We start from the raw sequence: 16,756 nt of genomic DNA, 5'->3' as shown, positions 1-16,756 counted from the left end.
CAGGGATCATTACATTACTCCATTACTGCTCTACACCACCAGGGATCACTACATTACTCCATTACTGCTCTACACCACCAGGGATCACTACATTACTCCATTACTGCTCTACACCACCAGGGATCATTACATTACTCCATTACTGCTCTACACCTCCAGGGATCATTACATTACTCCATTACTGCTCTACACCACCAGGGATCATTACATTACTCCATTACTGCTCTACACCACCAGGGATCATTACATTACTCCATTACTGCTCTACACCACCAGGGATCTTTACATTACTCCATCACTGCTCTATACCACCAGGGATAATTACATTACTCTATTACTGCTCTACACCACCAGGGATCACTACATTACTCCATTACTGCGCTACACCACCAGGGATCATTACATTACTCCATTACTCCTCTACACCTCCAGGGATCATTACATTACTCCATTACTGCTCTACACCACCAGGGGCCATTACAATAATAACAGTATGTTTCGATGTATAGTTTTAATAAATAAAAAGATGATACATTCCCTTTACATTAGAAGAGCATACAGTCGCAGTGTCCAGCTTCCAGCAGTCTGCAATTTATTCTAGTCCAGAACCCTTCAGGTTATCAGAGTAAATTCCGCATCTTTCCACCCCAGGGGCGTCAGACTGTTGAGCTTTCACATCAATTTTGTTTTATTTGGCAAGAAAAATATAGATGATGATAAACCTGGGATTAGAGACCTCTCTACAATGCAGCATTTTATGCAGCGCACATGTGCCGCCGTCTTCTCTTTTCTCGCCGCTAGATGTCAGCGTTTCTCCACCACAGTTCTCATGGGGGCTTCATCGCCCGCTGTTGGCATGTCGCTCCCCCTTGGGACCCAGTACATATGGGATTGCCATAGCTGTATCAGTTTTACACCTTTTCTACACTAAGTACAATGAAACCTCTCCGAAGACCACCTTCTTGTGAAGACCATGTGCACATGTCCCAGCCACATACATATATATATATATATATATATATATATATATATATATATATATATATATATATTATTTTTTTTTTTTTTTTTTATAAAGAAAAGCAATTATTTTAATGCCATTATGGCTAAAACACGACCATTAAGAATTTGGGAGGGGTGACGGTGCACCAACTTGTGGTGCAGTTGCGGAGGGGCTCTGCGCCCCCTGTAAGCATCCTGCAGCCTTTAGTTAACCACTTGCACCCTCCAGATCTAGTCGGCTCATTGTGGAGCCTCCGGCCATCGGGGCTCAGTTTCCCCTCTTGTTAGGGTATTTTATGCCCAGTTGACCGGCGGGCATCTCGCTCCACGGCGGCCATGAAGCCCCTGACGAGTCCTCCGCAGTCCGTTCCTGCGTTTGTGCGGTCTCATCCCCCCCCCCCCCCCCCCCTCCGGTATCACGCCGGGATGTTGGCAGCGTGAAGGGCATGCGTGCAAGGTTTGTTTTCCGATGGTGTATCTGCTTTCCGCCTGTCCGGTCCTGACATGGAGCCCGTCGTCATCCATCCCCATAAGGCTGCGGCGGGGCGTGTGATGCTAATAGGACGTGGCGGTCCGTACGTCTTCCTCCGGAGAAGTAGGTCAAGTTTATCATTGTGTCCTTGAATGGCGGGTCACGTTCCCACAACCTGCTACTCTTTCCCTCGATAGTCTCTGCTGAAGAAGACCCCCGGCTGACCACAGCCCCCCAACATATTAAAGGTCATCTGGTGCCTATTTCAGCCCTCCCCTGATATTCATTATTAAAGGGGTATTTAAATAGGATGGGATACCGCTAGGATCACCCTATGATCGGTGGGGGTCTGGCCTGATATATTTACTGCATAGCGCCCCCCACGGCCACCAGGCTTTGCAGGGAACTGCAATACAAACCCACCCCAGTGCTGCCTCCACCGATCTTATTGTCATTACTTTTTTTTTTTTTTTTTTTTAGATCTGAAGACCCCTCCCCCTTTAAAAAGTTGTTAAAGGGATATTCCCTTTTTTAAAAAATAAGTGACCCAGTCTTATCAAACCTTTCCAGCTTCTTTGAAAGTCGGACAATAGTCAGTTTGTCGGCCACGAGTGCACTGAACACCCTACAAGCTCAGCTCCGTTTCTCCTTGCTTGCTTTCAGTGAATGGAAACCTAAGAAGTTTTACAAGTACCAGTTGCATGAATTGCTGAAGTTCTCTCCAGTGTGGACAATGCCAATGCTCTCTGTGAGATAAACTGCCTGCACTGACACATTGTAGCAAACGATCAGGGTCAACGGTGCAATTGTTTGTTTTTTTTCCACAACTAGAGAGAGCATGGGTTTACTGTTGAGTTCAATGGGTGCTGTCAAATTCTGTATGCAGTGAGCTCCCCCTAGTGGTGACTGCGGGCAGCCATGGCCAGAGCCTTAAGAATTTCTTGCTAATACAATTTTTTTTTTTTTTTTTAATTTTTTAGCCCAAAGTTACAGTTTGCATGTGTACCCCTACCAGTAATAAGGCGCCATCCTTCACTGACCTATTAACCCATTCTTCTATAACCACGCAGCCACTCTGTAGTGACGGGAGATGTTATCAGGTGGCAGGTGTCCTAATATGCAGGCAGTGTGAATATTGGGGGATGGCAGGTGCTATAACAGTACATGCTAACATCAAAGCCCCCTGTATGTGCTGCAGTTCTCATCGCGCAGATATTTTTATCCCAGCCACTTTTATTTTTTTTTTAAAGTCTTCCTCATTCACAGATAAACGAGTCCTTATTTTGGGGTAAAATTCAATTGTTTCTCCCCTGGTGCCGGATTATCCAAAGGTGCATTTCCAATATATTTATTCTGTGGAGAGTTGGGGGGAAAAAAAAACCTGGAAACCATCAGCAAGCAGGCGATGCTGCAGCTGACCCGTCTCATTATTTATCGGCATTCGCGCATAGCCACTAGAGGGCAGGCTTCCGGGCATATCCAAAAAGGGATCGTACAGACATGGCTGCCTTCTTCAAGAAACAGCGTGACACCCGTCCATGGGTTGTAGCTGGCGTTGTTAAAGCTAAACTAATACCGAAGTCATCCTGTGGACAGGCGGGGGTGCTGTTTTGTTTTTTTGTTTGTTTTTTAAGGCTGTGTGCACACGCTGCGGATTAGGTGCGGATTCATCCGCGCGGATTTTGTAAAATCCGCAGGTGAAACCGCAGGTCAAAAGACCTGCGGTTTTGCCCTGCGGTTTTTCATCTCAATGGAGGAGATGGCAAACCGCAGCAGAATCCGCAGAAAGAATTGACATGTCAATTCTTTCTGCGGATTGAAAACCGCAGATAATCCGCACGGAAAATTCCGCACCGTCTGCACTGCGGTTTTTTATTCCCATAGGGAATCATGGTACTGTACACCGCAGCAAAATCCGCAGCGTGTGCACACAGCTTAAAAAGTTTGATCTAACCAGAACTATGCATTCAGACTCAGCAAAGAAACACAACAGGAATAGATCAGTCAAGAGCAGCTTGCTGATGGTTTCCATGTAATTTCAACAGTCCTTACTAAAAATTAACCAGTGGTTAGTAGATGTGGCGCCGGCTGCGTTTAGTTGTGGTGCCATCTACTATTAGTCTGCAGTTATTTCGTGACGCCATCTGCCATTAGTCTGCAGTTAGTCGTGGCGCCATCTGCAACTAATCTGCAGTTAGTCTTGGCGCCATCTGCCATTAGTCTGCAGTTAGTCGTGGCGTCATCTGCTATTAGTCTGCAGTTAGTCGTGGCGCCATCTATTAGTCTGCAGTTAGTTGTGGCGCCATCTGCTATTAGTCTGCAGTTATTTGTGACGCCATCTGCTATTAGTCTGCAGTTATTCGTGAAGCCATCTATTAGTCTGCAGTTAGTCGTTGCACCATCTGCTTTTAGTCTGCAGTTAGTCATTGCGCCATCTGCTATTAGTCTGCAGTTAGTCGTGGCGCCATCTGCTATTAGTCTGCAGTTAGTCGTGGCGTCATCTGCTATTAGTCTGCAGTTAGTCGTGGCGTCATCTGCTATTAGTCTGCAGTTAGTCGTGGTGCCATCTATTAGTCTGCAGTTAGTCGTTGCGCCATCTGCTATTAGTCTGCAGTTAGTCATTGCGCCATCTGCTATTAGTCTGCAGTTAGTCGTGGCGCCATCTGCTATTATTCTGCAGTTAGTCGTGGCACCATCTGCTGTTAGTCTGCAGTTAGACGTGGTGCCATCTGCTGTTAGTCTGCAGTTAGACGTGGCGCCATCTGCTATTAGTCTGCAGTTAGTCGTGGCGCCATCTGCAACTAATCTGCAGTTAGTCTTGGCGCCATCTGCCATTAGTCTGCAGTTAGTCGTGGCGCCATCTGCAACTAATCTGCAGTTAGTCTTGGCGCCATCTGCCATTAGTCTGCAGTTAGTCGTGGCGTCATCTGCTATTAGTCTGCAGTTAGTCGTGGCGCCATCTATTAGTCTGCAGTTAGTTGTGGCGCCATCTGCTATTAGTCTGCAGTTATTTGTGACGCCATCTGCTATTAGTCTGCAGTTATTCGTGAAGCCATCTATTAGTCTGCAGTTAGTCGTTGCACCATCTGCTTTTAGTCTGCAGTTAGTCATTGCGCCATCTGCTATTAGTCTGCAGTTAGTCATTGCGCCATCTGCTATTAGTCTGCAGTTAGTCATTGCGCCATCTGCTATTAGTCTGCAGTTAGTCGTGGCGCCATCTGCTATTAGTCTGCAGTTAGTCGTGGCGTCATCTGCTATTAGTCTGCAGTTAGTCGTGGTGCCATCTATTAGTCTGCAGTTAGTTGTGGCGCCATCTGCTATTAGTCTGCAGTTATTTGTGACGCCATCTGCTATTAGTCTGCAGTTAGTCCTGGCGTCATCTGCTATTAGTCTGCAGTTAGTCGTGGTGCCATCTATTAGTCTGCAGTTAGTTGTGGCGCCATCTGCTATTAGTCTGCAGTTATTTGTGACGCCATCTGCTATTAGTCTGCAGTTAGTCGTTGCGCCATCTGCTTTTAGTCTGCAGTTAGTCGTTGCGCCATCTGCTTTTAGTCTGCAGTTAGTCGTTGCGCCATCTGCTTTTAGTCTGCAGTTAGTCGTTGCGCCATCTGCTTTTAGTCTGCAGTTAGTCGTTGCGCCATCTGCTATTATTCTGCAGTTAGTCGTGGCGCCATCTGCTGTTAGTCTGCAGTTAGACGTGGTGCCATCTGCTGTTAGTCTGCAGTTAGACGTGGCGCCATCTGCTATTAGTCTGCAGTTAGTCGTTGCGCCATCTGCTATTAGTCTGCAGTTAGTCGTTGCGCCATCTGCTATTAGTCTGCAGTTAGTCGTGGCGCCATCTGCTATTAGTCTGCAGTTAGTCGTTGCGCCATCTGCTATTAGTCTGCAGTTAGTCGTGGCGCCATCTGCTATTAGTCTGCAGTTAGACGTGGCGCCATCTGCTATTAGTCTGCAGTTAGTCGTGGCGCCATCTGCTATTAGTCTGCAGTTAGTCGTGGAGCCGGCTGCAGCTAGTTGTAGCGCTGGCTGTGGACAGTTTCAGACACAATCCGCATGTGTTGTGGATTTCACACTTCTCCATTGAAAAGGGTGAAATCTGCCAATGAAGTCTATAGCTGTGAAATCCTCATCCATGGTGAATTGTTTGGGTTTTTTTTACGCATCACTAACACATCTTCTAGGTGTGGACAGGGCCTTGGTCGTCCCGGGGGTGGGCTGGCCGTGCTCGGACTTCTGCTCTTCCTGTGTCAGATTCTGTGTAATGACTCTCTCTTCTTCCTGAGGTCACGATTAGCCCAGACCTTGGTCTCCATCCATCTGCTCACACTCGTGTAGGAAACCACAGGAGGGAGGACGCTGTGACTGACACCCGGCTCTCATGTCTCTCTCTGTTACTGGAAATGAATGACACTGCCATCTTTTATTTTTAGGTTTGGCTGGCATGGGTAATCTCATTAAGGTGCTAACCCGAGACTTAGACCACAATGCCGCTCATTTTTTCTTGGATTTTGAAAGTAAGTCTCGCAGCCGCTTCCTCCACAGCTGGGGCCGGTCGCCCACTCGGGTTTGCTCATTATTCACCACCCAGTGGGAACTGTCGTAGGTTACGAAACCCACACGAAAAAAAGAAAGAGGGTGCATGACATGACGTCGTTGTCAGGGAGGACATTTACATCATCCACAAGACCAAGGATGGGCCAACGCAACATGACCAACCCACGGGAGTTGGTGGAAACATGTCCATTGCTTGCCAACCCTTGGTTCATTTTGTTTTCATTTTTTTCCGAGGCCATCGAGGGTCCTTTGTGATCAATTCCCTTGTGTATTAATACAGGCATGGAGTCAACGGTGATGCCTCCAGGGTCTTCTAGGCTTGGACCACCAGTCCTCGCCCGTATGAGAATATTACGTTGCCCATTGTGCCATCCGATGAGGTTCTTGGTGGCCTTGCACCCTCCCGTAAGGAGGTTAGAAGACCACGCGGCACCACTGCTGACCCGCCAAGGAACTAATGGGTGAAAATCTCTGTGATGTCCTCAGTGTCTATGTTCCTCAGGTTCTCCAGGGAGTGGACGGCTGCCACGTGTGCCAAAGCCTCGTCCTCCTCTTCCATATTCATTTTCTCCTTGTGTATATCGGGTGTTTTGTCTGATGAAGACATGCTTTGTCTTTTCTCATTCTTGTCTCGACAGGTATCTTAACATGGGGAACCTTCTTAAAGTGTTGACATGCACAGATCTTGAGCAGGGCCCAAATTTTTTCCTTGATTTTGAAAGTGAGAATATGATTTTATATATCTACTTCTCTCTGCCTGCCGTAGACTGCGTCTGTCTGTCCGTCTGCACTCAGTGTCTGTCTGTCTGCTCCTACTTGTCTGTCTTGCTATGGAGACCAAGAAATCTTCCACTGTATAGGACCAGCCAGTGGTATACAAAAATAGCACCGTGACTGCCGTGACTAGACTAGTGAGTGCAGCTCTGGAGTATAATACTGGAGGTAACTCAGGATCAGTAATGTAATGTATGTACACAGTGACTGCACCAGCAGAATAGTGAGTGCAGCTCTGGGGTATAATACAGGATGTAACTCAGGATCAGTACAGGATCAGTAATGTATGTACACAGTGACTGCACCAGCAGAATAGTGAGTGCAGCTCTGGAGTATAATACAGGACGTAACTCAGGATCAGTAATGTAATGTATGTACGCAGTGACTGCATCAGCAGAATAGTGAGTGCAGCTCTGGAGTTGCAGTAGTAATGTGTAATGATAGCTCTTGGCAGATTCCCATTGTATTTTAGACTATATATACAGTGTGTGTGTGTATGTATATGTGTATGTATGTATATATGTGTGTGTGTATGTGTGTGTGTGTGTGTATATATATATATATATATATATATATATATATATATATATATACACACTTCATCTTTTGCATTTTAAACATTGCAAAAAAGGCAAATGGATAAAAGCAAAAGTTTGTGCACCCATGGAGATTTGTGTGCTTAGATAACTTTGACCACGGTTTCAGACCTTAAATAGCCTATTGGGGTTGGGGCTTGGTCACTATAATCATTAGGAAAGGCCAGGTGATGCAAATTTCCCAGTTTTATAAAAACCCAGCCTCCTCTAATCTTGTGCCAAACAAACTGCAGCCATGTGTTCTTCTAAGCAGCGACCTAGTACTCTGAAAATGATGAAGGCTATAAGAAGATAGCAAAGTGTTTTCAAGTTGCCCTTTCCTCGGTTCGGAATGGCAGTTAACAGAAACAGTGGAGGTCAAGATAAGGTCTGGAAGACCAAACAAAATTTCAGTGAGAGCTGCTCATAGGATTGCTAGAGGCAAATCAGAACCCCCGCTTCAATGCAAAAGACCCTCAGAAAGATTTAGCAGACTCTGGAGTTGTGATACATTATCCTACTGTTCAACGGCAACTTTATAAATATGGCCTTCATGGAAGAGTCATCAGAAGAAAATCTCTTCTGCGTCCTCACCATAAAATTCAGCATCAGAAGTATGTAAATGAACATCTAAACAAGCTTGATGCATTTTGGAAACAAGTCCGGTGGACCGATGAGGCGACAATGATCAAAGGTATGTGTGGAGAAAAAGGGCACAGAATTTCAGGAAAAGAACATCTCGCCAACCATTAAGCATGGCGGTGGATCAATCATGCTTTGGGGTTGTGTTGCAGCCAATGACACGGGGAACATTTCACGGGTAGAGGGAAGGATGGATTCAATGAAATTTCAACAAATTCTTGATGCAAACATAACACCATCTGTAAAAAAAAAGTGAAGGTGAAAAGAGGAAGAGGATGGCTTCTACAAATAGAAAATGATCCGAAACATAAATCCACAACAGACGACCTCAAAAGGCGCAAGCTCAAGGTTTTACAATGGCCCTCACAGTCCCACTTTAGGACTTTTAGAGATCATTTCATTTTCTACTTGCTTATTTGTCCAGAATAACAGTAATTTTGTCCAGGGGTGCCCAGACTTTTACATGCCACTGTACCTAATTTCTTCTGTTTTGGGAACCTCCGCTTGCTATTAATGAATTGAAACATTCAGAGTACAAAACCAAAAGTACCAAAGTACAAAACCCAAAGTACAAAACCCTATGTAGAGCGGTGATTTATCACCGTACAGCATTACTTTTGTTTGCTGGATCACCGTGTATCATGAGGATATGACGCTCACCGTGCCCTGACGGTCTACTGCTTTCATGGCATGCTGAGAGTTGTAGTTCCCCAGCCAGACAGCAGGGGATTGTAGACCTCTGACGTAGCCATACTGTCAGTGGAAGATTTCTATAGTCCTCCAAACACAAAGTCTATGGTGAGGATGTTGCAAGTTATGTCCCGTGTTCTGCATGACCGCTGTTACCTCCTAGTGCCTGCAGGGGGTGCTGCTGACTACATGTTAGCGCACTTTTTGTAGACTCAGTGGTTTTTCGCAGATCACTGTAATTTGGCTTTTTTGGGCTTCCTTAGTTTTTCCTCCGTCGTTTCTTTGCAGTAGTTTTACCCCTCTCCCATTGAATTAAGGGAATTGGAATACCCCTTTTACGTCCTATCTTTTTAAGGAAGAAAGACCGTCTTCCGATTGGCATGCTCGGCCGTGATCTTATGGATGGCACTCCAGACGTTGTATCCTCGGCTGCTCCTTGAATGGATGATTTACCGCGACTGTGGACATAAAGCCACCACCTTGCGATTGATTGGAAGACCAGTAGTGGAGTCGGAGGAGGCTGTAGTTTTTTTTTTCCCCTTTTTTCTCATCTAAATTTACCCTAATCTTGTTAAACCATGTTACTGTCCCTTTAAATAATAAAATATGATGGCGGATAAACCGGGGAAGCCCTTTGCTTGTCTCATCTCATGTCTTGTGTGTGCGCCCACCTGCAACGCATCATCTATGGGGTCACGTGCGAGCGCTTATCTCTTCCTCCATCCTGTCCTTTCTTGCTCTTTTATTTCCACTTCTTTCTATTATATTTTATTCCTTTTTTATCCCTTTTTTTCTCTATGGGATTTTGGCATTGTGCTTTTATTGTAGAAAGTTGTCAATCAAGACTTGTTTCCCCCCCCGTATGTGATCGATGCTTCATTTATAAAATGCAGAATCCTGACTACTTTCCTTTCTGGCAGAAATCTGCCCTCTGACAATTAATATTATATAATACTCATCTGTCAGCAATCTAAAAAAGCACTGTACTCTGCATACAGATCTGCAGTCATGTGTGTAGAAGTCTGTATTCTGTATACAGTGTGGTAAACACTTGTCATATTGTATTTTGCATTTGAAGCAGAAGTCGCATTTACAGCACCCTGTGTTCTGCATACAGAGATACCGACACACAAGTGACAGCCTGTGTTCTGCATACAGAGATACCGACACACAAGTGACAGCCTGTGTTCTGCATACAGAGATACCGACACACAAGTGACAGCCTGTGTTCTGCATACAGAGATACCGACACACAAGTGACAGCCTGTGTTCTGCATACAGAGATACCGACACACAAGTGACAGCCTGTGTTCTGCATACAGAGATACCGACACACAAGTGACAGCCTGTGTTCTGCATACAGAGATACCGACACACAAGTGACAGCCTGTATTCCTCATACTGAGTTACAGACACACAAGTGACAGCCTGTGTTCTGCATACAGAGATACCGACACACACAAGTGACAGCCTGTGTTCTGCATACAGAGATACCGACACACACAAGTGACAGCCTGTGTTCTGCATACAGAGATACAGACACACAAGTGACAGCCTGTATTCCTCATACAGAGTTCAGACACACAAGTGACAGCCTGTATGCCTCATACTGAGTTACAGACACACAAGTGACAGCCTGTATTCCTCATACAGAGTTCAGACACACAAGTGACAGCCTGTATGCCTCATACTGAGTTACAGACACACAAGTGACAGCCTGTGTTCTGCAAACAGAGTTCAGACACACACGTGACAGCCTGTATTCCTCATACAGAGTTAGACACACAAGTGACAGCCTGTATTCCTCATTCAGAGTTACACACAAGTGACAGCCTGTATTCCTCATTCAGAGTTACAGACACACAAGTGACAGCCTGTATGCCTCATACAGAGTTACAGACACACAAGTGACAGCCTGTATGCCTCATACAGAGTTACAGACACACAAGTGACAGCCTGTATGCCTCATACAGAGTTACAGACACACAAGTGACAGCCTGTATTCCTCATTCAGAGTTACAGACACACAAGTGACAGCCTGTATTCCTCATTCAGAGTTACACACAAGTGACAGCCTGTATGCCTCATACAGAGTTACAGACACACAAGTGACAGCCTGTATGCCTCATACAGAGTTACAGACACACAAGTGACAGCCTGTATTCCTCATACAGAGTTACAGACACACAAGTGACAGCCGGTATTCCTCATACAGAGTTAGACACACAAGTGACAGCTTGTATTCCTCATACAGAGTTAGACACACATGTGGCAGCCTGAGTTTTGCATACAGAAGAGCAGACTTGCTTGTGACAGCATGTATTCCTCATAGTTACAGACACATGTGGCAGCCTGTATTCTGCATACAGAAGTGAAGACACACACAGAGCCTGTTGTATTCCTCATACAGAGTTAGACGCACGTGTGGAAGCCTGTATTCCTCATACAGTTAGACACATGTGACAGCCTGATTTCCTCATGCAGTGTTAGACACATATGTGACAGCCTCTATTCCTCATACAGAGTTACAGACACACGTGGCAGCCTGTATTCCTCATGCATAGTTAGACACACATGGTGCAGCTTGTGTTCCTCATACAGAGTTATGCTGGTTTCACACTTGCGGTTTTTTGCGCAAAAAAAAAAGCATTCGTTTTTTTCCCTATACTTTACATGGGTGCGCATGCGGTTTTTTTTTTGTAGTGTGCGCTCGGGCGCACAAAATGCATCCTGTTGCATTTTTTGTGCGTCCGACTTGCCCCCAAAAAAACGCATGCGCACACAATGCGTTTTTTTTCACCCAAACACCCATTATAGTCTATGGGTGCGCATACGTGCGCATGGTAATGCGCATGTATGCGCAAAAAAAGCACACAAATGCATGATGCGTTTTTTTTATGTGCGTTTGCACTGCGCACGGTGTGCAGCGCAAAAAAACCGCAAGTGTGAAAGTAGCGTTAGACACACACGTGGCAGCCTGTATTCTTCATACAGAAGAGCAGACACGTGGCAGCCTATATTCTGCGAACAGAAGAGCAGACACATGGCAGCCTGTATTCTGCATACAGTTACAGACACAGGTGGCAGCCTGTATTCCTCATACAGAGTTAGACACAGGTGGCAGCCTGTATTCCTCATAGTGTTACAGACACAGGTGGCAGCCTGTATTCTGCATACAGAAGAGCAGACCTGCCTATAACAGCGTGTGTTCTGCATCTTATTGGAGCGCAGTTATAATATGATAACTCTGTGTTTGCAGCCATTCTTATCGGGGGTAGAACAAGTCTTGATTATGTGACTGCTCTGACACTGATGGGCATCGTGCGGTGCATGACGTGGGCTGATTATTACCGACGCCTCCTGACTGTGCCATCGTACCCGCTTCTGTCCTCCGCACAGCAGTCTTCTGCAGCTTACAAATTCCCCCCTCCTCCCTTTAAGCGATGGCCTCTCCATTCTAATCAGCGTCTATTAAGCATTTTACATCTGTGAACACAAAGGACCCACAATTCCCTTCACATATCACTGGATGGGCATTAGCCACTTGCGAGGGTCCCGGGGACGGACCCTTAGTAATTGAATTATGCGTAGACCCTCATAGCCTGGACCACTGAGCAGAATCATTCATGTGTCCATCTCATCGCTCACCATGGCTCTTACATGGAGAATTACTGCTCCGTTTCAAGTAATTCACGATAGAAGTAATTATACAGATTGTCCACTGGGGGCACTCATGGGTAGCTAGTACTCAAGCATAGTCTATGTAAGGACCCCCTCAATGAGATAGTATTGGAGTATGGGAGTCATAGGGGAGCCCTGTAAAGTGCCACAGCAAAGCCTATGTAGAGACTCTTAAGTAGAGAATATTAGGACATGGAAAGTGTAAGGGACTGTTATAGGGACCCCAGAGGATAGCCTACTCAAGAGTAGATGGTATTAGAACATGGACTGTTCTAGGGACCCCTAGGACGCAGTATGAGAGCATGTCCTGGTTGGGAATTCATGATGTAGTAATTATGAAGCATAGACGACTTTAGGACATACCGGGACTGATTTGCTACCTCTGCCCACTGCTGAGACATCACAGTCTAAGACTGCACCAAATTTATCACATAGGATTGCGCTGGATGATTGGTGAATTTTTGTCTCATTTTACATGAAAATTGTGTGAAATGTTATCACATTGAAGCCCCGTCCGCCTTCTCAGCCACAGCCCTGTTCCTGTAAGCCGGGTTTCCTCTAGGGCTTTATCTGTGCTCATTGACACCTTAGGGTATGTGCACACAGTGCGGATTTTGCTGCGGATCTGCAGGCACTGTACAGTACAATGCAAATCAATGGGATTTCAGAACCGCAGCATGTCAATTCTTTCTGCGGATTCCGCAGCGGTTTGACACCTGTTCCATTGTCCAGGTGTCAAACCGCAGGCAAATCCGCAGGTCACTTTACCAGCGGTTTTACCTGCAAATCTGCGCGGAAACATCCGCAACTCAATCCGCACTGTGTGCACTCACCCTAAAAAGTCAAAACAACATTATTCACCCAAATGTGTGTACAGCTTAGTGAATATGTGCCGGACTACACGGGTCCAGTGTAGGGATGGACTGTAGATTATAGGGCATAGCCAGTATAGGAACGAACAGGCAGGACTGGTGTAGAGACTGGAGTGTAGCAGGGACCCGAGCAGCCGGGGCAGGGGCCGGCGCAGGGGCCGGCGCAGTGACCCGAGCAGCCGGGGCAGGGACCCGAGCAGCAGGGGCCAGGGCAGGGGCCGGCGCAGTGACCCGAGCAGCCGGGGCAGGGGCCGGCGCAGTGACCCGAGCAGCCGGGGCAGGGGCCGGCGCAGTGACCCAAGCAGCCGGGGCAGGGACCCGAGCAGCAGGGGCCAGGGCAGGGGCCGGCGCAGTGACCCGAGCAGCCGGGGCAGGGGCCGGCGCAGTGACCCGAGCAGCCGGGGCAGGGGCCGGCGCAGTGACCCAAGCAGCCGGGGCAGGGACCCGAGCAGCAGGGGCCGGCGCAGTGACCCGAGCAGCCGGGGCAGGGGCCAGAACAGGGACTCTTGGGTAGATCACATTAGATTGTAGTCTTTACTAAAATATTTCTAGCCCATTAGAAGGTTGGGGTAGAGTTTTCTTTCATGGCCCAAAGATGGACGTAGGCTTTTAGGGTCCAGTATCATGATTGGGGTTAACCCTAAAATGATAAAGTTCTGCCCACACAACCTAAAGGGTTGTCCACCTTGAATCTCCCTTTTCATATGGCAGTTAAGGCGTTGGGGTGCTTTTTTATTAGGACCACTCACCTCTATTAAGGGCACCTCTTGTTCCAGAGGGTCTTCAGTGCCCACGCTTTTCAGGTGCCCATTGGTATCTAATGGCTCCATGTGATGCTTGCTGTACATTTACCCAGCAGATCGACATGGCGCATGAGGCCCTATCTTATGGAAATGGCGGGTCCAATGTGGACAATCCCTTTAAGTAGTAGTAGTGTGCTGAAGTACTGAGGTTCCCGTCAGTTGCTTTTCCCTTCTCCCCATTGTCGCCCCCTGTTGTCGGGGATCCTGATGTTGATGGTAACAGTCGTTATGATTTCATGCCGTCTAGATGCTCAACCTACAGAGTCCGAGAAAGATATTTATAATCAGGTGAATGTAGTATTAAAGGACGCGGAAGGAATCCTGGATGACCTACAGTCCTACCGCGGCGCAGGTCTGGAGATCAGAGAGGTAAATGACTTATTCTATTTTCCCTCATTTATTTAGTATTACTTTTAGCATTGTATTATATTTTATACTGTAGTCCAGTGATGGACAATTCATTTTCCCAAGTGGCCACATAAAATACCCTGACTGTTGTAGACTCGGTCAAACCAACTGATTTGTCAGCAGGTGTTTTCTTTATGTAATCTGAGAGCAGCATGGTGTAGGTGCTGAGAGCCTGGTTCCAGTGATGCATCACTTACTGGACTGCTTGCTGTGGTTCTAATAAAATCCCTGTTTTATCTGCTGCAGATCGAACAGCGCTCAGAATGCTGAGCTGTGTATAACCCCATCCACACTACTGATTGGCAGATTTCTGTGTATAACCCCACTCACACCACTGATTGGCAGATTTCTGTGTATAGCACTGCTCACAGCACTAGCAACTTTCTGTGTACATTGACAGAAAACTGCTAATTGATGGTATGGGTATGATTGGACCTAGGAGGCATGAGACACCTAGTCCTGTAGTGTAGTGATAATCTCCTGCTGATAAAACACTGATTGTATTGAAACAGCAAAGCACAGCCTAATAAGTGACACATCACTGGAATCCGGGTCTCTACCCCTACATCGTGTTGCTTTCGGATTACATGGCAAAAAGCTGCTGGCAGATTCCTGTGTATTATAATTTCAGATTTTTATCACTTAATATTGATCAGAATTATATATGTTGAGCAGCAGCTACTGCTAATACATATTACCATAGAACATGTTGTCACCTGTGCAATCTGATTGCAACATTTAACTCCCGCTTACCAGATGTGCATCAGAAACCCCATGATGTGACAGGGGCGCCGATGGGTTGGCATGAAAGCTGGGGGTCTGCAGAAGACCCCGGTGCTTGTCATTGTCCATCTCCTATGGATGCCGGCCGGTGTTCATAGCAGATAACTATTTCAGCTACACAGCGATCGCTGCAGCGTCAAGTCTCTTAAGGAGACTATTGAAGCCAGTAAAAAGTGTTAAAAAAAAGATTTTAAAAAATATAAAAGTTCAAATCATCCCCCTTTTTGCCCCATTGAAAATGAAACAATAAAAAATACAGATACTTGGTATTGCTGCAATCAGAAACCCGCACACAGTATGATGTCCCCACAGCCTCCTGAGATACATTATGATGCCTCCACTGCCCTCTTCCCATAGTATGATGTCCCCACAGTCACCCACACACTTTGTTGTCCCCACAGTACCCTAAGCACAGTATGATGCCCTCACACAGTCCCTCATGCACAGTATGATACCCTCACACAGTATGATGTCCCCACAGTCCCACACGCACAGTATGATGTCCTCACACAGTATGATGTCCCCACAGTCGCCCACACACAGTATGACGCACAGTATGATGTCCCCACAGTCCCCCACACACTGTATGATGCCCTCGCACAGTATGATGTCCCCACAGTCCCCCACACACCGTATGATGTCCTCACACAGTATGATGTCCCCAGAGTCCCCCACACACCGTATGATGTCCTCACACAGTATGGTGTCCCCACAGTCCCCCACACACAGTTTGACGCACAGTATGATGTCCCCACAGTCCCCCACACACTGTATGATGCCCTCGCACAGTATGATGTCCCCACAGTCCCCCACACACCGTATGATGTCCTCACACAGTATGATGTCCCCACAGTCACCCACACACTTTGTTGTCCCCACAGTACCCTAAGCACAGTATGATGCCCTCACACAGTCCCTCATGCACAGTATGATACCCTCACACAGTATGATGTCCCCACAGTCCCTCACGCACAGTATGATGTCCCCACAGTCGCCCACACACAGTATGACGCACAGTATGATGTCCCCACAGTCCCCCACACACTGTATGATGCCCTCGCACAGTATGATGTCCCCACAGTCCCCCACACACCGTATGATGTCCTCACACAGTATGATGTCCCCAGAGTCCCCCACACACCGTATGATGTCCTCACACAGTATGGTGTCCCCACAGTCCCCCACACACAGTTTGACGCACAGTATGATGTCCCCACAGTCCCCCACACACTGTATGATGCCCTCGCACAGTATGATGTCCCCACAGTCCCCCACACACCGTATGATGTCCTCACACAGTATGATGTCCCCACAGTCCCCCACACACCGTATGATGTCCTCACACAGTGTGATGTCCCCACAGTCCCCCCCCACACAGTATGACGCACAGTATGATGTCCCCACAGTCTCCCACACACTGTATGATGTCCTCACACAGTATGATGTCCCCACAGTCCCCCACACACCGTATGATGTCCTCACACAGTATGGTGTCCCCAC

At 46.9% G+C, this 16,756-nt stretch overlaps 1 protein-coding gene across 8 annotated transcripts in view; it reads left to right on the top strand.

Moving 5' to 3' along the window:
- Positions 1-16,756, top strand: part of CYRIB (CYFIP related Rac1 interactor B) — a 190,014-nt gene that overhangs the window by 153,293 nt on the left and 19,965 nt on the right. For 4 of the 8 annotated variants that reach the window (XM_073590328.1, XM_073590330.1, XM_073590329.1 and 1 more), the window contains 2 exons: positions 6,667-6,749; positions 14,313-14,434. In XM_073590328.1, the coding sequence (XP_073446429.1) occupies positions 6,677-6,749; positions 14,313-14,434 (195 nt within the window). In that variant the 5' untranslated portion in view covers positions 6,667-6,676. Of the gene's footprint in view, positions 1-5,904; positions 5,989-6,666; positions 6,750-14,312; positions 14,435-16,756 lie in introns of all 8 variants that reach the window. The other 4 variants (XM_073590331.1, XM_073590336.1, XM_073590335.1 and 1 more) reach the window with 2 other exon arrangements.

The sequence above is a fragment of the Dendrobates tinctorius genome, unplaced genomic scaffold, assembly GCF_039654945.1.
Source record: "Dendrobates tinctorius isolate UK_male_01 unplaced genomic scaffold, ASM3965494v1 ptg000116l, whole genome shotgun sequence".
Taxonomy (NCBI): Eukaryota; Metazoa; Chordata; class Amphibia; order Anura; family Dendrobatidae; genus Dendrobates; species Dendrobates tinctorius.
Note: the sequence above shows the minus strand (reverse complement) of the source record. Positions and strands in the feature narration are given on the sequence as shown.